Source organism: Pundamilia nyererei, unplaced genomic scaffold (assembly GCF_000239375.1).
Source record: "Pundamilia nyererei isolate P.nyererei 1_Seehausen unplaced genomic scaffold, PunNye1.0 scaffold00053, whole genome shotgun sequence".
In the NCBI taxonomy this organism is placed as follows: Eukaryota; Metazoa; Chordata; class Actinopteri; order Cichliformes; family Cichlidae; genus Pundamilia; species Pundamilia nyererei.
Genome location: NW_005187454.1, coordinates 1151800 through 1175775, shown reverse-complemented (window position 1 = coordinate 1175775; position 23976 = coordinate 1151800). Strand labels below are relative to the sequence as shown.

The 23976-nt window shown below is 43.5% G+C and overlaps 2 protein-coding genes across 3 annotated transcripts in view; one reads left to right on the top strand and one right to left on the bottom strand.

Moving 5' to 3' along the window:
• Positions 1 to 17968, bottom strand: part of zdhhc8b (zDHHC palmitoyltransferase 8b) — a 60739-nt gene extending 42771 nt beyond the window's left edge. Inside the window, exon 1 of the mRNA XM_005733591.2 lies at positions 17576 to 17968. Within this exon, the coding sequence (XP_005733648.1) occupies positions 17576 to 17679 (104 nt within the window). The 5' untranslated portion in view covers positions 17680 to 17968. The remainder of the gene's footprint in view (positions 1 to 17575) is intronic.
• Positions 17969 to 18263: 295 nt separating this feature from the next.
• Positions 18264 to 22952, top strand: pgam5 (PGAM family member 5, serine/threonine protein phosphatase, mitochondrial). Of its 2 annotated transcripts, none has more exons than XM_005733588.1 (6): positions 18264 to 19084; positions 19492 to 19664; positions 19844 to 19969; positions 20081 to 20169; positions 21137 to 21270; positions 22497 to 22952. In XM_005733588.1, the coding sequence occupies exons 1-6, from the start codon at positions 18855 to 18857 to the stop codon at positions 22645 to 22647; spliced, it is 903 nt and encodes a 300-aa protein (XP_005733645.1). In that variant the 5' UTR covers positions 18264 to 18854; the 3' UTR covers positions 22648 to 22952. The 2 variants fall into 2 exon arrangements, with proteins under 2 accessions (XP_005733645.1, XP_005733646.1); XM_005733589.1 differs by having other exon boundaries at positions 18265 to 19084; positions 21140 to 21270.
• Positions 22953 to 23976: the final 1024 nt, after the last annotated feature.

The window sequence follows — 23976 nt, the reverse complement described above, 5'->3', positions numbered from 1 at the left end:
CTATATTAAAAAGTTACATTACAAATGAGAAACTTGGGCAGTGGGCATCAACAGCCCTCCCCTGTCCACACATCTGGCTCGTTTTACTTTACATCTGGTTGGATAACAGCTGACATTTTGATGTCAACTCCAAAACTGTGAAGTATGTTAGAGGTAGGAACACACACACACACACACACACACACACACACGATGATAACAATACTCTCACTGTCACCTGCAGTTACAAACTGTTCTAATTTTTACAAAAGGCAGCACTTCACTAATGGCAATCAATTATCTGTTTCAGTAGCAACAGTCATTAAAATGCAACACACCAGGCTCCGCTAAAGACACAGTAAGTGTTTTGAAACCAATATCATAATTTTAAATGAGGTTAGTGTAGAGCTTTGAAAATAAAAGCTATTATGCAACAGAAATAAGCATTCCAACCTAATACCTCCTGTAATGTTTTGTTTAAAACACGGGAAACAGCAAATGCAATTGTAGTAGCGATCTCTTTGTGCGTTTGTTTACGGTGTGCAGCTGTTACGTAATTCGTTAAACCCCTATCAGCAAACCTAATTTCCTGCCAATGACGCCAAATATTTGAACTGCTGCCTTGTGCCCGCTAGCAGGAATGAAATGTTTTGTGGCTTTGCAGCCATATTATTTTATTCATGCAGTGAAGTACGGGACAAAATGTTACAACAGCACCACATTTATTATTAAACCCTGCAAACTGGTGTCTAGTTTCTCCAGCTGCCACTGTAAACTCTCGTAATGCATACTGTGTGTGTGTAAATGTATAAGCTTCACTTGAGGCAGTACTGTGAAGGAGTGTTGGATCAGAAGTTATCCTGTGTAGATAAATATAGCTTTATATCTGGCAACACGGAGAAATGTGCTGCATCCAACATACACCCCTGTCCCCCTTTACAAGGGGGTATGTTGGATGTGTGGCACACATAGTGCAATAGCCTGTACAGCAGTCCCTGGAAGGGGGACAAGCCTCCAGCACAGACCCAATCCTCATCTCCTGAGTCAGTATCCGGTGTTGGGGCAGGGCCTTTGCCAGCTGGGCTTTCATGTAAACCTCCTTAGGCCTGGCATCAAAGGAAGTGGCAGCAACCAAGCAAGAGAGCTCCTGTAAGACACTCAATTTCCTGTAAAATGCAGCAGGTGTAACAGGAGAAAAGCAGACTGGTCTGCATTACAGGCTGACGAGGAAGCCGCTGATATTCAGATTGATTTAACCTGTTCTGTGTCACAGAAATGCTCCTGAATCAACAGCTGGTGCTTTCAATATTTTCCATCAAAGACATATATGATATATATATATGGTTTAACAGTCTAGTACAAACAATGAGCCAACCTGGGGGAAGGGGGGTCGTTCAGTAACCTCTCCACTTCTCTCACACAGACTGTGATGATCTCAACAGTCATTGCTAGAAGACACCACACGGTCTCCCCGCAGGGATCGCTCTGAAAGGAATAAGATCCCATTTCCTGTGATCTTTGTGGAAAAACCCTACAAGTCCACCACACCAGATAAGCAGTATTTTATAGCAAAGCTTGTGTAGACAAAGATTTTATAGCTTATTACTATGTGCCACAAAGCTCCAGTGATGTTTAAAATGTGCTAAAAACACAACAGTGAGCCACACGGGTGGACCCGGGCAGACGGCAGAAATCTAGTCTATATCAAGTCAGCTGCTCTGATGCTGCAAATACATGAAAGATTTAATGTGAATCAACCAGAGAGTCTAGCAGATGTCCTGTTATTACTCTGTTTAACACTGCTTTACATGAAACTGTGCTACAGCATTGTGGCTGCTATAACACCTCTGAGATTAGCCGTTTTAAATGTAAGTCTTGCTAGACTAGGACTCATAGTAGCCTTTGCTAGAAACATGGAAATGCACACTCACACAGACATTAGTATCCTAATACAGTCAGATCAACTAATTGTGTTGATTTGGCTGAGACCAATTTGACCTCAGCCCACATTAAAAGATCACCGTGTGAATGTGCACATGCAGCTCTGAGAGCAAAAGGAGGCAGCCCTGATGCGCAGGAGCCTTCAGCAGAGTCAGACTCCCCGTGCAAGTCCCAACCCATCTGTTTCATTCAGACGCAGCGGAGGAAGGTCACAGCCTCAGCTGATGATCACCGGTCAGACCTTATGCAAGCAAACAGGCCAAATCTAACAGCTCGTGATATCCCCTCAAAGTAAACGCCCACGTCAAGAGGCCGAAGAGTTCCGAGATTTATTAATGTTTGCACTCCCCTGTACTTGATGATGCATTTTGTCTGAGAGGGGGAAGAAAAGATAAAGTTCAGCAGAGCTGTTTGCTCTGGCTCTTGAGTTTGTACACATGGAAGTGTGATAAAAATGTCCTCCTGGATATGGCTTGAAGATAAGGGCTGGCAGCTGGCCAGCTCAGTCAGAGCACAAAATGCTTGTGTTTTTTCTTTTCCAGTCTCGCAGCCAAGATAAACTCCTAAATGGTACCAGCAAGCAACAATTACAGAAAAGTAAAGCAATCCCAGATCTGCCGTGCTGTTTCTGCTTTGTTTTGTTTGTTTATTCATGATGTTGAGTAGAAAGACAAAAAAAAGGGAAATGAAAAGAAACTATAACTGCTGATTGACAACTACCTGCCCATTAGCTGTGCTACTCGTGTCAATGAAGGAGCACTGTGCTCCAGTTACGTTGGGAAGTTAAAAATAGGCCTCGCTCAGTCACCACTTAGCCTGGCAATGTGGAGAACAGATTGCAAATGAGCGCAGTGAAGTGTTTGAATGGCAGCCCTTGTCGCCGGCTCTGCAAGCTTTGACGCACACACTGAATGTAAAGCAGTAACGCACACGAGCGATGGCTGAGCAGTAAACACGCTTGTCATGGATGAAGGGTCTGTACGCAGAGGTGCCCTGTGTGCTTACACTTTATTAGTACATTAATATTACGGCCTCTGAAGTTCCAAATCAGAGCTACAACTTTACGTCTGCTCTTCCCTCTGGGCGCACATCATACAGACTCGAACATTTAGCAGTGTGTGACAGCAGCTGAACATCCTAAAGGGACAAGTAACTGGTTACAGAGGAGTGAGTGTCTGATACAGCGGGGTGAACTGGTTATTCTGGGCTGTAGGTAATGTTACAAGTAAGCAGTGCAAACAACTGCATGTCTTTTACAGTAGACATGCAGTTGCGCGGCTATTCTGTTCGCAAAGTAAGGAAGTAAATGGGAGCAAAAGCTCAACACGACGCCATTTTTTGCCTCCAACTGTGGCACACGTGAAGCTCCACCCCTAAAGAAATGATTAGGTCATGTCACTGCCTTCATAAACTTTCTCCACTGTGTAGTCTATAGAATATAATTAGCTTCAGCTTCATGCATAACCCATTAGAAGGAAGATCAATACTCTTGCTCATTCTGCCCCGTGCTTCATTAAGCATACCGCGAGGCATGATTTCAACGGGGCTTGAAAAATGTGTTGGCAGGACCAGCAAAGCTCTCAGCACCGCACGTCTGCTTTAACACACAGCCCTGCTTTCTCAGAGGTAAACAGGAGCGCACGACCAACCCCGCGGGCCACAGAGACACGATTATATTAATGGGACACATAAAAGTGTCGACAGTCACATATAATAAGTCGGCATTTTTCCTGCAGGCTTGCTTAATGTTGCTGCTAATCATAGTTATTTGGGAGGGCACTTAATAGTTCCCCAATGATGTAGAGAGGAAAAGCACCATATTGGAGGTGGACGTATAAATCCAAATATTGACAGCATCGATACCGGTGCTGGTATTGGATCCATCGATCCACTAAATTGTGTTGAATAAATAATTTTTGGGAAATAAAAACAAACCAAATACACGAAAAACTGAAAGGTGTGTTTTGTTGTGTTAAGTATTAGTGTGGACACAGTGTGATGATTCATCTCATAAGCCATGACACACCGCCCCCCCATGTAAGCAGTACTGGCCCTTTCCTTACTTGGTATCAGCTCAATACCAAAATCTGCACTACCATGCGTGTCTTTGTCATTGTCACAAGGCGCGAGGTTGTGCCAGTCTAGGATGTGTCCCATATCATTGCAGGTCTACAAATGTCCACATATGGTGCTGATATCTGTGAACTGTAATGTCAAGCAGTATGCACACTTTCATATTATACTGCATAGTCCATCATTGTCACACGAGCGGGCTCTGGAAAACAACAGCTGAAATGTGTGCAAATATGCAGCTAGCATTATCTTTCCATTTAAGAGTGTTTAAATATTAATATTTAAACACTTTTTGTTCAGATTCTGCAGTTGTACATACAATGCTTTGTTTTGTTTTAGGTCATCTACTGCACATGCAGTCTTATAGGAGTCCTTTATGCTTGTTGGGGTAACAGAAGAAGCTGTTGTGAGATTTTACAGACTGCGCCAATGGCGACAGACCTGTTTGTCAAAGTCTACAGGTCTAGCATAATGACGGGCTCCTAAAACCATGAGACAGGTGCTCAGATTTGTATTAGCAATGGTCTAAAAATATGACTTTGTGGGACTCTATAGTGTCAGCAGAAGGCTGATGCACAGAAGCTGGTTGTTGTTTTTTTCCTCTTTGGTTCAGTTCTGCATATCCGTGTCCTCTCATTCCAGCTGTCACCACACCTCAACCCATGTCACATGAAGGCGGGCTTCCCGGGCAGCTGTTGTCACGCTCCCTGTCACCCCACCTGCTGAGAGGAAAACCTTTTTTTCCAGCCGCTACAGACGGAACGGCAACTCTTCGCCCATCACTATCCGAGCTGAACCGCCGTGTTTCCTGACATCTAAGCTACGTTTGCATGCTTACTTAGGGAGGTGTGTGTGGGAGTTAAGGCAGCTGTACTACTGCTGTTTCTGCACTAACCCAAACAATTGTTCATGCTGTTGGTGTTTCTTTTAGACAGGTGTAGTTTGTGACTGTGATTTCCACTCCTCCTCCTCCTCCTCCTCCTCCGTTCTTGGGTAGCTATTCATTTGGGCTTTCAATCCAATCTGTCACAACATTGCGGACGGCATTTATGGCTCCCTGGTTGGTCATCTCTCTGTTTACTGTGCTCAGACTCAAAAACAGGGCCAGGAGTAGCCATCTCAAGCCAAACGCACTGCTTTAAGGACTCAGAAGTGAGAAACATGCAAGAAATGTGAATACATATGGATAATAAAACGAGAGGAATAAAACCCCCCAAAATGAAACACTGCATTTCAAGAAATACATATGCAATAGAAGCTCTCCTTTTTTTAAAAAGCCCACGAAAACTTTGTTCGGAGAGTAAAATGCGACAGACGTCTCGAGGGAAGAACTGAAACTCACTAATAACATTCTGCACACACTCTCAGGGGGAGCTTCTCAGTTTGCAGCACCCAGCACATTAGTGCAGGCAGGAATATGCTTATAGGGACGAGAAAACGCCAGGGCCTGTCACAGAGAAGCTCTGCAACCCTGAATGATTTCATTAACATGGAGCAAGACAGATATGGCAAGGCGGGCTAAACCCACAGGCACATATCGCAGGGACTGTAACCTGCCACAGAGAGATGACAAAAACACATGCGTCCCCTCAGAAAGGCGGCGTCTCCACAAACCAAAGTGGACATTCAATCGTGGCATCGTGGGGGGGAGTGAAAGACGTGAAGAAACTTGTGAAAGATGTTTGTGGAGCACTCTGGACTGTGAAGCTGACTTCGCTCGAATCACGGCAAAGACTTTAGGTGGGTAAAATGTTTGAGAGGTCAATATACAAAAAGAACGCACACTTGCACTGGACGTTATTGTCACAAAACACACGGTGGACGAGGATATGCAGGATCCGAATGTGAATTGAATTAAGGAGAGCAGTGCGTACAGAGCTGAGTACGGCCTCGTACAAAGATCGATAAAACAAACTACTTGATATTCACAGATTATGCCTGTCTGATATTCAGTGATGCTAAAAGCCAGCGTCCTCATGAGAATAATGCAGAGAGACACATTACTGCTGAATTATTGAGCTTCTGTGGTGAAACTGCTACAGAAGTATTTTAATTGCACGTAAGGTGAGAAGCAGAGAGAATACTTCACTTTGGTCAAATTGGCTCCACACTGACAGATGCTGTAACTCGCACAATACACAGCTGGATCCCACACTGGTAAGGATTTACCCCCAGGGCCACATTCAGAGAAAACATCTCTAGCTGTTGCTGTAAGACAGATTCAAACAGAAATGTTTTCATACATAACAATAGAAGAAAATCATCCTATCATCTTGCGGGTGCGGCCAGATTAAAGCAGGCGATCAGGAACATGAACTGTAGTAAAGTAGCTCTCCTGTGCTCCATGTTTCTCCGTGTAGATTTGAATCCTCTCTGTGTTCTGGGAGACTAATACTAACATCAATTAAACAGTTTTGTTTTGTTTTTTGATCCTTCTTGATAAAGTTGTCAGCGTACGCTCGGGTCAGCAGAGAAATGTAGCCACAGTTATAAAAGTGCAAAAACGTCTGCAGAGGCAAAGTAGGAGATAAACAGAAAGGACGAATTCAGTGGATCAGTGAACTCGCCACACACAATAGGGCAGCTGAGTGTGAGCGCACAATGTGCTCAATTTTCAAGTGAGGTCATGCTTTAAAACCAGCTGCACGAGCTGATAAATGACATCTTTTTAGTTTCAAAGAGACATGAGGGGTACTTCCCACAATATGACCTGCACAGGCCGTCCGCTCTGTGTCCTCCTCAGTCATACTGGTTACCATCATTGCTGCAGAAGCAGACCAACATAATGCTTATGCATAGGAGGCATAGCTTAAACTTCTATCCACAGCACATGGGGTCTGCTTCTTTTTGGGACGATACTTCTTTAGTTTAGTTTGTTTTCAGGACCAAAACCATCTGGTAGAATTAGAAAAAGATCAGTTTTAGCCAGAGGGCTTAAATACATCACAATGTTTAGCTGTTATTTTCTAGAGTGATGAGTCTCAGCCAACATGATATGTGATTAATTGTATGAAAAGGCAAACAAGCATTCAAGAACATAAATTGCAAATGAAAAACCAGCACATATTTAGATACATACTAGTGCTGTCAGCGTTAATCTCGTTAAAATGACGTTAACGTGTTAGCGCCGTGCAGCCCCACGCACGGGGCGATCCGCGCTAACTCGCTAACGGAGATTTGCCACGTTAGTGTGGTTATGGCGTTAACGTCATTTTTACGAGATTAACGCTGACAGCACTAATACATACATATTTAGGTAGATGCACTTTCTCATATTTAATCACCAACTATTTGAAATTTTTAATAAAAAAATATTCTAATGTAAGTAATAAGGTGGGAATGTTTTGTGGTTAGATAAGAACCACAGAAATGAAGGCATTACTTTAAATACATACATTCTGATCAACAAGGACGAGCTTTAAGGGTTTCAAGCAGTGCAAGCAGAAAAACATTTAAACCGAGAACACCACACGTGTCAGTCTAGACATGGCAATCAGCCCTGGCCCTTGAAGGAAGGACGGCTTTCCTGTCAACGGGAACGCTTTTTAAACAATTTAAAGGATTAGCCGGATTTGGACAAGCGGCTAATACTTCTACAGCAGTTTAATCAGGACTTTAGCAATTATTCACACTGCTAGGAATGCACACGGTGGTAGTAGCAATGGGGACAGGGTTGGGCGCAACATACTTTGAGAGCAACAAAGTCTGTTGTTTACGTCAGCTCTAATCACACGCTTTGAGGCTGCAGTGCAGCCAGGTCACGGAATTAGATCCCTGCCACGCGCAGGTCAGATTAAAACTCCAAGTAAGATCCTAATTTGAAGTAAAATGCCTCCAAGCGCCGACATCAAAGTCGCGCATTAATTTCTTTGGCTTGCTCTGTTGACATTAATGGTTTTACCAAATAGATCAGGCTCTCAAGTTGGATCACTTTGACGCCCTGCAAGACAAGAGGCAAAACAAAGAGAAAACGTCCTACACCCTGAAAGATAAGGTAGGACAGGATTAAGCTCCGGGCCTCCAAGTTCAGTTAGCAACTCCCACTATCCCGAGTTAGCGTTTCTCGCTGCTGTTCTCAAAATCTTTCTAACACTGCACATTTATAATGCTGTTTACAATGATAGCAGTGGCAGATATGCCACTAGAAAGTCAGAGCTTAGAGAGTGAGCATATCCTCAAAATACGTTTTAAAAATGCACAGAACAGCTGAACAGCACCGACACAAGCACCAAAACCTGCAGATACAAAACAGATGATCCACTTTGCTGTTCTGAACGGGGAGTGCTTACTGCTCAATAATGACATCATGTGCCCAGCTCAACTGTTATGATGTCGCAATGTAAAAAAAAAAAGAAAAAAAAAAGGTTATGTCAATTGAATGACACACTGAAGTTTCTCTGGTCTGTACCACTGAACTTCCCCCAAAACAAGATGAGTGAGAAGTGAAATATTTTCTGTGCACAGACGCTGAGTCAAACTTCCTGTCCTTGTTTTTCGGTTGAAAGAGCCATGACTGCATCAGCTGTGCATGTACACGACAGAAAGAAATGCAGACTTTTCTCCAGAATTGTTCCAAAGAAAACAAACCAACAGAGGAAATCCACAGCTCTGAGCTGGCCCACTGTTCAACACTGGACAGTTGCGCTCTGTCACAAATATGTCAACAGCTTCCTTTCGAGAGATCGTGAGCATTAATTCCTCCACTTTTTTGATTTTCTGTCACGTTGTGCACTAAAAATAGAAGTGCATCAGCGGGTTTCTTTATTGTTTTCAGAAACAGCAGCTATAACAGTATAAAACTATATAACAGTAGCTATTAAAAAAAGCACAAGTCGACTGCACAGTCTCTGAGCTGTAAAAACGATCCTCCAGGTTTAAACTGTGGTAATATGTAATAGCATGAAAAACAAGAAGGACTGTATTTGCCCGTTTGTTTGAATGCTGGAAGAACATCATAAAATATGAGAATGTACAAATCAGGTCTTGACGGGATAACGCTATAAAAGTTAGAAACAAAACTATGACATTCATTTTTTATGCCAGGCTTGTAATTTTTTGTTTACAGGTCTTTCTGAACAAGGACACTTTTATATGCTTGCAAATGCATTTTGGACATGAAATATGAATCGAATGCTACCTGTGTATGAACTGCCCAGAGTGGTGTGAAATAAGAGCATGTGACAGACATGGCAGGACAACGCTGCCTCTGTGGCGAGCTACAAAGGGAATGTACACAAGCTTCGCACAGGTGATCATGGCTCAAGACTGACAGCGTCAGAGACAAGAGTGAATGAGTACAAGTGCAAGTTTATGTTAAAACCTGCATTAGATCTGGGATTACCTTAGTTCAGGCAGGAAGGCAGAAAATTCAAGCTCCAGTGCTGCTCAGCTGATCTAAACTGAACTGCTGCAAACCACTTTGCAACCCAACTCAAGTCTAGCTGCCTCAATGTCATATCAATGTCCAGCTATAGTTCTGTGCTGTGGTCTGGCTGCTGCTCTTCCTGCTTCTGTCTTCCATGTATGCACATCCAAGGATGAGGAGGAAAAATAATAATCTTCCTCTGATTTTTTTTGTTGTAAAACTGGCTGGCTGTAACACAAAAGTCACGCTACACCGACACACTGTCATCTTTTAAGCTGATATGATGGGATACTTGTTCACAAGCTGCTACAACATTAGGATTTATTTTTCTGTCAACCTTGCACGTGCAAATCCAGCACCCAGCATGCTCCCGGACCATTTTTTCTCTCTCATTACCAGATCCAGGGGTGCTAAAAGCTCGACTTAGTTGGTTGCTCGGTGCTACGCAGGCGGTTTACAGCAGCGGGCATTAAAATGTTTTACTAACAGCTCCCCGCTGTGTGTGGAAACAACCCTGACAAGAGCAGTGAAAGTGAACTACACAGCATAACTGTAGCGCAAGAAGCTTATGGTGGGGCTTTGAAAGTGAAAAGTTGAGATAATTATCTGTAGATGAAAGATAAAACACCTTCCACATTCACATCCTGTCTCCTATTTTAGAATAGTTTCAAATAAGCAATAAGAAATTACATCAAACTTCTGCACTAGCTTTAAGTAGATGTGTGAAGTGGTCTTTACACAGATATGCATAGAAATGATATCTGGTCTTTTTGGCTGTGGCAACTTATTTCAACAGATTTTTATAGGTGGCAAAGCGGCATAATAATGGAGCCTATCGGCTGAGCTCCCCAGATGTATTAGACGTGAACCGTTACACACCAGGTGCCTCAGCTCACTACACTTTCTCAGAAAGCTGTTGTGTCTAGCGTGTTAAGATGCAAAGTTCTGCTGTGAGTTATTAAGAGTCAAGGTCTCTCTCCCTGACAAAACAACAGGAGGGGAAAACAGGGTGGAGAAACCCGAGGAGGGAGAGGCTGGAGGTCTAAATTGATCCCACATGTTCCCCGAGAGGAGACTTTCCAGGAGGCCTGGGCTTGTTCAGCTGGTGGGAGGGCACAGAAGCACACAGCAAACTCTGAGAGCACCTCAGTGCACTTTCCCGCACTTTTCGCCCACACACTGCTGTGCGCCGAGTCCACATGGATCCATTTAGCTCAAGTACGGCATCACAAGGCACAATTTACTCTTTTTGGCTCCACAAAGTTACTGCTTCAGAGAAACCAAAGGCACTTTAAATAGACACGGAGGAAGAAAAAAGTCACGAGCTGCGGTGGGAAGCAAGAAGAATCTAAAAAGTTCCATCCAACCATATTGATCTGGAAAACTTAAAGGCGCTCCCTCACTCGTTTTCACGCCGTGTTACATTTGTGTGATTCAAACATTTTATATAAAAGACTACATGAGAAAATCAAATAAATGCCCACGAGTTCAGAGTTTGGCCTGATTTAAAGAACAAAGATTGGAGCTCACCATGTGTTAGGAAATCTAGGAGCATGTTATTTTATGAAAAACACCTCCCTCTACAGATTAAGGTGCTTAAACTTTGATGGCAAACCAAACTAATAATAAAAAAAGTCAACACAAAGCTTTTAATGAGCTGAATTAAACTGTATTTTGAGTTCTTTAATGCTGTTTAACAAGCTTAAATAAATACACAACAAAACTTATTGCAAAGCTGGCCCAAATCACAAAAGCCCACCCTCACTCTAAAGCTTAACTTGATCCGTTTGTGTGATGCGCAGAGTGGTCAGTTGCTCAAAGACTCGTGGTACAGTGTCCCTAACGAGAAACAACTAACATTACTTTGAGGGGACAACACAGCTGAACATAGCTTGGCTTGACAGACATGGCAGATATATGATGTTTCCCTGCCACAGAGGAAAGCACTGCTTTATGTTTGTGTGGAGGGTGTGGGGGGTATCTTGGTTGTAGCTGTTTGCTAATTGTGAGGCAGAACTCCCTCAGTAACTATCAGCATATTCATTCCACGACAAAAGAAACGTGTGAGATGAATACTTTGCAGGGCAGTGCTACAGCTCTCTTCTTGTCCACCTGCACCTTCAGGGTCACATACATTCAGATAAAAATACAAACAAACTGAAAAAACTAAAAATCCAGTTTGATAAAAAGGAGAATTCAGTGCACTTTCATTTTGAAACAACTGCAGTATAGTTTCCACTGACAATAAAAACCAGTGCCCACCGTGTTTTAAGTAGTTTTCCTTTGTCAAACAAACTGGAATGTCACATGAAATAGAAAATCAAGTGTGGTTCTCAACCTTGCTTAGAGCCTGCACTGTGAAAATTGTGCGGTTTTGTGCTCGAGACAAACACAGCTGAGCTGGTCTTAAGATTCCTGCTCATTTTGACCGTTATCAGATCAAGATGTACATCTGAAAGTCACATTGATGGTCCTGTTATTGTCAGCAGCTGAAAATATTTTAGAGATGGCGTCCAGATTCAGGTGATGGAGTGACAACTGAGCGTCGAGCAGAGAAGCACCGGCGGTCCATCCAAGCTCTGCTCGCATTTACGCTCAACACGATGCACAAAACCTATGCAATAGATCAAAGTCGTGACAGGTGCAACAACCGCGCCAAGCTCGATCTCACTTACATTCCTACTGACTTTTGTAGGCACAATAACCATGAACCATTAAAAATAAAATGATGTGGGGCAAATTACAAATGCTAATGACGAAGAAAGTAATTGATACTCTGTGGACACCAGCACAGTCTCGCCGACCTAAATAACACTTAATTTTTTTTTTTTTTTACAACAAGTGCTGTTGCACACCGTTTACATTCTCCCTTGAAACAAAGAGCACATTCACCAAAACCAGTGTGGCTGTAACGAGCTAATATGAGCCACTGCAGTTTCGTTTCTGCCACATACAGATGAAAATAAATAAATAACAAAGCTGTTGGACTTAAATAGAAATGATCTCAGGCTGAAGCTCCATGACGGCATCAAAGACGCAGCCTTTCAAAGGAGTTTTGATTCTTTTCTCTCTTTTTTTCCATCAAATGAAGACATTTAGGGCGTGGGGACATCACACAGGGCCACGGCTGTTTGCAAGTGTAAATACTTCCCAGTCAACACAGTCCTTCACTCTGACTTAAGTCTGGTGTTTCAGGAAAAAAGGGACTCTCTTTTGACTTCCATGTGGAGTAGCGGCTGCAGCCGCTTTGAGGCTGTGGGGAGCTGCAGAAGTAGGAAACTGGTCAATCTGTAATAATATTCCCGGCTGGGAAAAATGCCATGTGGTAAACCATAGACCACAATAAGAATGATAGTTAATCACAAGCTACCAGACGGACTAAAGACATACTGTTACAAGCTATCAGAGTGTAATGTGAGGAGAGACGTCTCAGGTGAGTTTTATTTTACTCTTTAAAAATTTATTTAAGTGAAATGTGGCCCCTTCTGTCACCCTAACTACCTTCTGAGAGCGGATGTGACACAGCCCTGCACTGCACCTGTCAATCTCCAAGCCCTCACTCCAAGGTGCTGATAGATGAGGACCTACAGAGGAAATTACAGTGTTATCTAATCAGACAAAGCCACACTGAACTGATCTGCTACTGCTTTTACAGCAGCTCTCTACAAACCACGAGACTGCACCGCATGGACTTTATGAATAGGCCGAGGGGATGTTTAAGCCCCGGGGAGTCTGCACGTCTTGCAGCTGCTTTTAGCGTTGTTAAGATTATCAAAGTTTCATCCTCTGTGTAACACGAGGACAAAATTGCGTCTTATCCAGCCGGGCTGAGGGACTGAAACCTAAAGCAGAGATAGCGTGCGAGGACAGAATAGTTCACCGAATACGGGCAGGACCCAGGGGTTAGGGTAGGATTTGCAAAGAAGGTGAGCCCTTCCCTGTGAGGTCGGAGCACCAGGCTAAGCTGCAGGCAGGAGAAATCAAGAAAGTTTTTTTCAGTAGAAAGTAGCTGAAGATGGATCCTGATGAACTTGACTTACAAGTTGAAATCTGCTACTCCTGTGGGAATCAGGGAACATTTTTGCAAAAGCTCACTGGGCTCAAATGTGCAACCATGTTGTGAAGTACACATCAGGGAGGCTTAGCTTCTCTAGTTTTTAAGATTTGATAGATGCTTGTTCATAAGCGCAGACATGGAAAGAGCCATTAGGCCAGCGGGTAGTTTCCTTCTTCTGAGACATGCTCTGCCCTTGAGACAGCTCGAACTTGACCAAGTGTCCTCGATCGTCTATTTAAATAAACAAACTTAACCCAAATCAGTCCCAGCGTCATATGAGCAATATTTAAAGCAGGCCAAGATAGTCTGGCAACCGAGCATAAACAAGACAAGACCAAGAGTTGATTTAACTACAGTCAAACCCACTTCGCCTCGAAGCCAGTAAGGTCACACGCAAGGAAGGCAAATGAGCTCCAACAAACACGAATACAAAGCGGTGAAACATTAATGATTACAAGTTATTTTACTGATCCCCTCGAAAAAACAGACAGCAGCAACTGAGCAGACAGAAAACACACCCAGGATGAGGTGGAGGAAACATTCATGATGGAAACATTCAGTTGTGCTTTCAGTGATTCAGTGTTACACAGAAAAGCTGTGAATAGCATTTGGCTGAAACACCTGATGAAACAGAACCAAAGTTTCCCGAAACTCAGCAGCGATCTTGGATTGGATCCAGTTAGTTGGGTTGAAGCACGCAGCCTATCAATGGGAAGACACCAGTCTTTTTCACTTCAGTGCTCACTGGGACATTAAACGTGCACGACTCCATAGTGAAGCGGGTTCGTGTCAGAAAGGGCCTCAAGTTAAAACTCTGCCACGTCAATCAAGCAAAGCTACCCACTGTGGCGCCCCCTTGTGGTGAGGAAGCAGGCGAAAATAGCTTTTAGAAATGGCTTTAAAAGGCAAACAAATTTGTGGCAAATATAAGGCGTGCAAGACTTTTCCCCGCAAGTTATAGTTTTACACTGCACGGTCACAGTTTCATAATATCACGAGATGACGGGTGATTAATGCTGATTGGATCTTTGGGATGGTGGGTCTTTAGTATTTCTGAATTCTCTCCTAGATCCTTCAAGATTGTTCGAGTGCCACATCTTCTCCTTAAATAATGTCTGTGCCAGTTTACATTTTTTAAATTGAAGGAACAGACTAACTACATTGTAGCTGCAAGAGACCATGATATGTCAGGTAAATTCAGAAACTCGAATCATGACATGCAAGCTAACCATCAGCACTGTAGAGTGGGCGTGTCCTTAGTTAGACTAATCTCAACTTTGAGGCTGGCTTAATGATGTGTTCCACATTAATTCAGAAGTCAGGATCTTTGAGTTCCCAGTTGGAATTTTTGTTGGAATGCCCCCTCAACTTGGATTTCTTTCTGGGGAAGTCGGAGCAGCCCCACCAACCCTTGGATTGTAGAAAAACTGAAGAACTTTAAATCTGTCCTGCTACTGTTGTGGATTTGTGACTTCCACAGAGATAAGCCACACAGACCAGGCTCTATCCATGAACGTGCTGCAGTAGTGTGCTTTTCCTTTCCTCCTTCTAGCCCTTTCTAGACCCTCTATAGACTAATCTGCACTCTCTTCGCCACCATGTCAAAAATACCCTTAAAAATCTTCACAAGCACCTCTTAATGAAACACAAGCATTCAGCAGGTAGAGAATGAAGTTGGATTCACTGAAACAACGGCGAAAAAGAGGAAATGTGTGGAATTTGAAGATTAGTGTGCAGCTCTGGTCTCAATCCCGGTGATGTTCAGCCTCCAACCATCACTACTGACCACCTCTCTCATAAATCACCTCCACACGGCAAGCACTGCAGAGCGTAAGCCTCGTCCAGACGATCAACGCCTGTTTTTCAACACATCTCCACGCCTGCTCTAACATGTTAACTATTAGACTTGGAAACTAACAGTCTTATTTCCAGGACATCCATATGGCATATGGTCAAGGTCAGTGATTAGACTGAAAAAATACTGAAAAGGTACAGCCATACAAAGCTGGGACACATTCAGACACAGTAACAGGACTAAGCACCACAGATTAGGCTGCGATGATGACGATGATGCGATGGCTAAACCGTGACTAAAAATCCTAATTTATTGCCAGTATTTTTTGTGATGAGTCGTGGTCATGGTGTGAGGCTGTATAAATAATTCTGTACTAACATGTTCTAATTCAGTCTCAGTGGGAAACACAAACTGTCAGGCGTCAGTAAGCCAAACACAGTAACACACCACAGACACTCCAGTTGCCCATATGACACCAAGCGGTTTGCTGGCAGCAGTAAGACCTTTAGCTCACTGAGGCCCGGGAATAAAAAAAGATTTGTGTCCCTGGCTAGCTGCATCTACATGTGTGCATCAGGGACTGATGTAGTTCTTAAGTTTTAACTCCAGACTGCTGTAGTTTATGGATGTTTGCACTTTGGAGTCCGTAAATATGCATTAGATAAAAACTAGAAGTGTTTGCAAGGCTAGACTGAATTCAAAATAATGAAATAATGGACTCTGTGTGTGTCTGAGAATGAGGAGGCATGGCCTAGTTTGGACGTGTACCGCTCCCCAGGGGGGTTCCATTATACACGAGTCAATTCTTAGGGCCTTTTCCTGGCAAATGAAGGTAACATAAAGTAAAGCCTAATCCTCACCCTTTAACCATCTGCTAGGGGTAAACCTTAAAGTATAGAGTGACATGAACACCAGCAAAAGACGGACTAATAATGCTCTTAAAAGATCTGTTGGAGGAGGACATTCTGATTTCTCATATGAAATCACAAAACACTGACTCTGTTTCAGGACTTGTAAATCAGACCATTTGTTTATGCAAAGCCCCAGACAGTACACCAGGCAGAGTTGGGATTTTTAATGACACAGCCCACAAGCACCATATGTTTCCTTTAGTCTCAGCCAATGACCTGACAGCAAGAGAGAGAGAGAGAGCAAAAACCACTCAGGGTGCAGATAAAGCATGTACTGTCCAGGTGGACACAAGCAATTCACACTGCGAAGACCGAAAAAGAAAAAAGAAAAAGCATCCTGTGCAGTTTTAATGTGAAAAGGCTACATTTGTATGTCTAAACTGAAATCAGTTCTAATGCTGCTGAATGAATCATCTCTACAGCCAGCGTGTCTCCTATTGGCAGCTGTGGCATACAGCAAAACCTCCCTCCGCTGAAGGGTGAGGAATCCCATTCAGCAGTTTTTTACTCTTTAGCAGACCATCCAAGATGGAAGCTGGGCAAGCTATCCCTCTATAGGTCAGAGGTCCCCAAAATGAATTTCAAACCCACGCCCTCGGGGTATTTTGCAGATGTGAGATGGAGCGTGATGCTGATTCCATTGATAATCCATTCGCCTGAGGCTTACCACTTGAGGGGGAATGAATGAGGGAGGGATGGTGATTCAGAGACACACCACTCTCCCTGCTCTTATCGGAGCTTCTTACAGCATCAGTTTTGACTTCCAGATGTAGGGAGTGTGGGACATTCCTTTTCCAGGGTGGGGTGATCATGGGTGATAATGTAGCAGATGAACCACTGTCAGCTTCCATGAAACCATGGAAAAATTCTGGAAAACTGATTTTACTGTGCCTTCTTTTTTAGCCCATACCTCCAGTTTCTCCTAAAGGAAAACCTGTGTGAGTGTGGATGCAGGACGCATTAACGGTAGATGTAACGAGCCCCACTGCTGCATGACTACACTTTCTTTTCTGTACCTCTTATCACTGTTTTTACCGCTGATCCACTGCAACCATTAAAGAAATATGTGTCAATAACTGCCTCTGGCTTTTCTTTAAAGGGAAGTGTTTGCGGCCTAAACCGCGGTCTCCTCCACGATCATTAGCCCTGTTAAACTTGCAAGGCTCATTGGAAGTTTGCCTTGCAGGCTTTGCAGCTGAATGGCGTGTCCGAGGTTGCACAGAGAGCTGCTTTTTTCATTGCATCTCAGCAGTAGGGGATTGTCTTTATAAAACCCACTTATCCCACCTATGTGACTCTATCCACCCGTGCAAACTTCCAGCCCCTATCCACCCTGTGTCCGTGTCAATCTGAGGGAAGCGCACAGTTTGTAAAAGGAAAAAAAGAGAAAGAAGGAAAGAAAAAAATCCCTGCACACACGAATGAGATCAAGAGGAAGCAATGTGCAAACTTACGTGAAAACGAAAAATAAAGTGGTCGATCCCACCAGGAGTGTGGCAGCAGTGGACACTGGGATGTATTTGGTGGGTTTAAATCTCTTTCCAACGCTGTTGGGCATTCTGTAATTTCCACATTCCTTAATTATTTATTCCGATTGGAGTCGCATGTAGAGAAGAAGAAGAAAAGGGAGCTCCAGTGTGGTGTGTGAATGTGCCTCTCTATGGCCGTGAAAGGTACACGCAGTCCGTGCTCGCTATCGCTGAAGCTGCATAGATCCTGAGACAGAGGCAGTAATACACAGAGCCTGTGAAAGCCTGGAAATCCCACCCTTACAATCCAGCCCACTGCTGAGGTCACTGAACCGCTCGAAAAGGTGGAGCCTCGGTGCAAACCCGGCAAGCGTCTTAATCAGAACCAATTGCAAGGAAACATATTTGCGCAAATTCTTTCTCATCATTTTTTTTCACCCACGAGATTTTGCTGATACGCAGTAAAATCCGCTTTCCTCGAAAACACTCACGCTTCACCTCAACAATCTGCTGTATCTTTCATTAATTTAATGCAAACCCGTGTGTTAAAGTTTAGGGAGAGGACGCTGCTTAGCTGCACGGTGCAGGTGGCTCTCACCCGTATGTGCAACAGTCGTGTGTAACACGCCTATTTCTTAAATGTTTAAATACTGCTCCGCTTAGCTCCGAGCACGCACACAACACCCAGCAGTCAGAACTGATTTGTCCAACCACTCAGCTTCCACTCTTAAATTCAGCATCCTTATTATTTTTCCCTCAGCACTGACGATAGGCAGGAGCGAGCTCTTGTAAGGGAGGAAATTATGTGCGGCTCCTACGATGATTTTATAGTGAAATGGTGCAGAATGAATGGAGTTCACAGAGCCTCTTCATTCAACGGAGCACAAAATGCCCAAGCTGTGGACCTTACTGTGAAGTTAGGGAGCTGTGCGCCCTCACGCGACAAAATTCCATATTTCAAGCGGGAGAGCGAAGGCTGACTGTTTTGGCTCATGTGGGACACCGTACAGTTTAGAGGAAACTGATTAGTCTGCTTTCGCTTGTATCGACTGTATTTTTAGTATCCGTCCAACAGCCGGAGCTCAGCAGGTAGTTGCGCTTAGAGAACATATTGGATATTTTTTCTGTTCCTTGCTGTAAAGTTGGAATTAGAAGTCATAGACCCGTTTAACAACAGCAGAGGCGGGGTGCACTTTGTTAATAGCGCGACTGTTAAGCACAGCTAATTAGCTAGCATTAGTTTCCTTGTTCGGCGGCTCGCGGGATGTCATTCAGGAAAACTTTGAAACTTATTTGCGGCTTCGCTGGAGGCTCCGCAGTCTTGGTTTTCGCTGCCGCAGCCGCCGACTCCAGCGGGTTTTTTGGAGAGCAGGGCGGAGAGAGGGTCAGTCGGTGGTCGAGATTCGCCGTCCTTCAAGCTGCCCAGCCGGCGTTTACCCCTGCCAGCCACACGCCAACCCCGACCGGACACGCCTGGGACTTCAACTGGGACAAGTAAGTTAACGTACATGTTGTGCCGTGACCCGCTGTTTGTTCTGACGTGGCTGCCACTGTTATATTTCATCCACTTTTCTACCTTTATATTGAACGTCATACCAAACGGGACCAAGCTGCTATGTAACGGACTGAAGCAGGCATCACCATAACTTGGCAGTCGAGGTGTTTCCCGAATGAAAGACATGAGCATAATGACTTGTGACACCGTTAAAGTCCTCTTGCATTGCCGATGGCCAAAAAGTGTTGTTGTTTTTTAACTCTTTAAAAGTCGGTCAGGCGTGGGTGTTATTCCCAAGCAGATTTAAAGTCAGTTACGTTAACCCACTTTTCCAGCTCTCACCTTGACCACGTGAGACAGTAAGCCACTTCTAATCTCAAAATCACTACGCTTGAACTTTGACCAGGAGAGATCCATCTGCTCTGACCAACGGGAAGAAGAAGGAGAATGCGACCGAAGACCCCACCTCGGAGCAGAACAACAGCAAACCGAAAGCTACACGCAACATCCTCCTCATCAGACACTCCCAGTACAACTTGAGCGGGAATAGTGACAAGGAGAAGATCCTCACTCCTTTAGGTTAGTCGTTCTTGTTTTTATCCACAGGAAACGTAATAGGCAGCCTGCATGCAGAGTAATGCTGGGAGGTAGCCTTGGGGGTGCTGGGGCTGTTTGTTTTGCTCATACCCCCCAACCCCCAGATTTTCCTTGTTTCTGACAGAGCATTGTTGGAATGATCAGTGTCTCTCCATCCGCAGGCCGTGAACAGGCCGAGCTGACTGGCCAAAGGTTGGCTGCACTTGGATTGAAGTATGACGTGTTAATCCACTCCAGCATGACCAGGGCCACGGAGACAGCAAATATAATCAGTAAATACCTCCCAGGTAACTAGAAAAGGCAACACAGCCAACCACAAACTCACGTTTGGTAGATTCTGAAAATGTTACATTTAAAAGTTCTAAACTTGAAGTTGTCTTGTGTCCCTGTGGGTCCAGGAGTGGAGTTGGTGAGATGTGACTTGCTGCGAGAAGGTGCGCCTATTGAACCGGTTCCACCTGTCACTCACTGGAAGCCTGACGCTGTGGTGAGAGAACCTACAGCCCATTCCATCTCTGGAGTGGCTGTAGGTTTGATATTCTTTCTTTTTTTTTTTCCCCGGATTTGCTGATACCTAAGGTAACTTTGTTGCCCACGTGTCTGTGCAGTTGTCCTGTCAAGTGCTTGTTGAGGCTTGCGGGTGCGAAAGTCAACCAATACATCAGTGCACTGGCATAGGAATGAATCATGAAGAGTTAATTTCCAAAATATTGGAAATGAGGAGTCTTGAAGCTGTTCAGTCTGGTTTTGTGTCATTATGTATATATTCACATGCTTTAAACAAGCTGGTAACTGTTGACAAAGGAACAATCCTATAAAGATGGATTTTTAATGTAAAAGTAAAGATAAGCTATTGCATTTCTTTAGAGACCGGAGTGCTGCTGCAGCAGTTTCATGTATTGATCTAGCGCAGGGGTCTCGAACTCCAGTCCTCGAGGGCTGCTGTCCTGAAGCTTTTCCATGTGTTCCTGTTGCAACACGCCTGAGTAAAGTTAGCAAGAGTATAGAACTTGACTGCATGCTGAAGTGGCAACCCCTAACCCTACTCAAGTAAATTTAAGTTAATGTAAGTGTTTGGGAAAAATATACTTCTAAAAGTACTTTTATTGCACCGTGTTCATTCACTCATGAGCTGCTGTAACATGAATCCAATGGCTGAATCACCACCACAGCATGCAGTTAAGGTCTATAGAGTCTTGCTAATGACCTACAGATTGTAATCAGGGGTGTTGCAACAGGGACACATGAAAAGCTTCAGGACAGCGGCCCTCGAGGACTGGAGTTCGAGACCCCTGATCTAGCGTTTGTTACATCTGCCACATAGTGGGCTTCTTTTTGGAATAAAACTCTTCATGTATTCCTACAATGCACACATGCATTGACTCTGCTTTGGGGTTCATACAGAACCCTTTTATGTGACAAAGGTGGCTTTCAACCTTTCTACTGTCCTCCAGCAGTACCACGAAGATGGAGCTCGCATTGAGGCAGCCTTCCGCCGCTACATCCACCGGGCTGACCCCAAACAGAAGGAGGACAGCTACGAGATCATCGTGTGTCATGCCAATGTCATCCGTTATTTTGTCTGCAGGTTTGTGCTGTCGCTGCTCAGCTGAGGCCAGACTTGTTGCTCTTTGCTTCGCTAATCGATGTATTCAAGCCATTTCACATAGGATTTCTAATTTGTGCTTCACTTGTGTCATTGTGCTCTCATTAAAAAAGTTATTTCATTTAGTGACATGCAAATGAATTTATAAGGAAACATGCTTTTGTGCTGGTTTTCTGCTAAGGGTACAGGAAGATTTCACTGCATCGTGGGGCAAATAGTCAGGGCCTTGTACTATGAAACCTTGGATGATAGTGTTCTTCCCTCAGTCAGAATATTGAAGATGGGTTGTGAATCAGTCTTCCAGCGTAACGATGCTCCAAAACATACCGGCATAGCAACAAGTAAGCGCCTGCTACTGACCAGTCAATCAGTGGCATGTCGTCTGACGTTACATTTTAGTACCTGCTCGGATCACCTGGAAAACCCTGAAAACTGTGGCGAGTCGATCCGAGTAGGTATAATGGAAAAGGGGCTATAAAGATTATGGAGTGGCCTTGCCAGTCTCCCGATCTCAGCACTGTAGAAAATCTGAGCTGAAGCTTTGAGTTGCCAAGCAGCAGCCAAGAAACGTAAAGCATTTACAAAGTTTCTGTAAAGAGGAGTGGAACCAAATCCCTCCTTTTTCTGTATTCTTTGTATACATTTTTCTCTATAAAAGAGTAAATTATCATAAAAGTTATAGACTTTTTTGGGGGGGTGGCAGACTTTCAAATTTAGCAAGGGATCCAATAATTATTCCCCACCACTGCATAAGATATTGCCCATGCTGACATGATACTGAGATTACACAATACACTGCAAGACGTTTTACCCCTGAGCTTTTCTTCTTCACTGGAAATTGGTTAACATTTGCTTAGTTAACCCTCACTTATCTGATAAGCTCCACTGCAACAACTGTGGACCTCTGTTAAGGTGGGGGAATCTGTTAGCAGGAAGAGATTTGGCGCCAGTGTATTGATGCGTTACAAGAGGAGGCCTTGTGGTATATTGATGTTCTGTCCCAGTCCTAAAGTCACTGACTGAAGAACACTTTTCCTATTCCCTTTGATCTGTTTGACTGAGCTTCAGTTTATCCTCTGAATAACTGACAAAAAGTAGTTTAAAAAAATCAAGATATTAGTTAAGGAATTGCACGATCCAATTTTTTAAAAAGGAAAGGAAAAAAAAAGTAGATATTGGTAACACATATCATATTCTTTATTCCTCAGGGCTCTTCAGTTTCCTCCAGAGGGCTGGTTACGCATGGGTTTGAATAATGGCAGCATCACATGGCTTACCATCCGCCCCAGCGGTAGGGTGGCCCTCAGGACTCTTGGAGATGCAGGATTTATGCCCGTGGACAAACTAACACGGACCTGATGGGCTGACCCATGAAATGTTTCTCCTTAAGTGTCTTCAAATAAATTATGGTGTTGTTTTGTAATTGAACTCTGATGTTATCGGAGACTTTGTGGTGTTGTTACTTCAGTGCCATAGGATGCCAGCAGAAGTGATTAACAGCTGCATAGCAGCAACTCCTGAATGTAATGAAGAATTTTTACACAAGTGACTCATTTTTTTCAAACCAAAAAAATAAATATTTGTAAAGCTGTTGAACATGCTATTAGCTTAACATTTCAGGATTATGTTGTGGTGCCATTGTAGTGAATAAAATCATGAATGCACAACTTGTCACATTTCTTATTTTACTGATAACACAGCCAATGAAATAAGTGGATACATTAACAGTAAAGTAAGAGTGAGGGTTTTTTATTGATTAATTGAAAGCAAATGAGGTCTAGACATACAGAAAGAATTCACCATGAAAGTTAAGTTTTAATAAAGCACAGAATGCTAAAAGCACAAGAAGCATGTTAAGTTTTTTAAGGTACATTTTTGCAAAGTTCCACATTCAGAAACCAGAATTAGATCTGTTGTCATCTGAGAACACGAGGATGACGACACAATCTTCGCACTGAAGTAGTTTGTGCTCTCGGATAAAGGTATAGTTCACACAAAAAATACATTCTTTAAATGCGAGTGGCCATCTGAATATTCAGGATAATTGGCTTTTTAGTCCTAGACACAGCTGATAAGCCCTCACCCAGCAGTGATGTTATCCCTACAATACAGACTGGATACAGCAGGTTTTTAGAGGACTGCAAGAACTTGCCGTTATCTACACAAGTTTACTTGAAGTCAGTTTTACCACCTGAGGGATTACTGAAATTTTGGGCCTCAAAGCTCTACTTAGCACTTTGTTAAAATCAAATTCTATCATGAGGGTCGCATGTTCTGCTAATCAACTTCATATTTTAAGCAGCTCTCAACTAATCTGTATTCTCTGTATCATAAGGCAGTTTCATTAACAAGACAGTCGTAACAGGACATAGAAACCCTATCAAGTTACTTTGAGTCTTTCTCGCCCCCTAGTGGTTACAAATCACTTCACACAGCTTTAAAGTGATCGCAACACTAGGCACTAGCCAAATCTGAAATAATACTATACTGATGGGTGTGTTTTGTCATTCATACATTGTAGGAGATGTTTGCCCATAAAAGATACTCCAGAAAAAAGATAAAGAAAAAAAATTGCACAGTCTCTAAGGCCGCCAACAGCGACAGAAAGAAAAAGTCCAGATATGTCCAGGAACTACCGAGAAAAGATGGAAATTGTATGAATTTATTGAAGGACAAAATAAAAACATG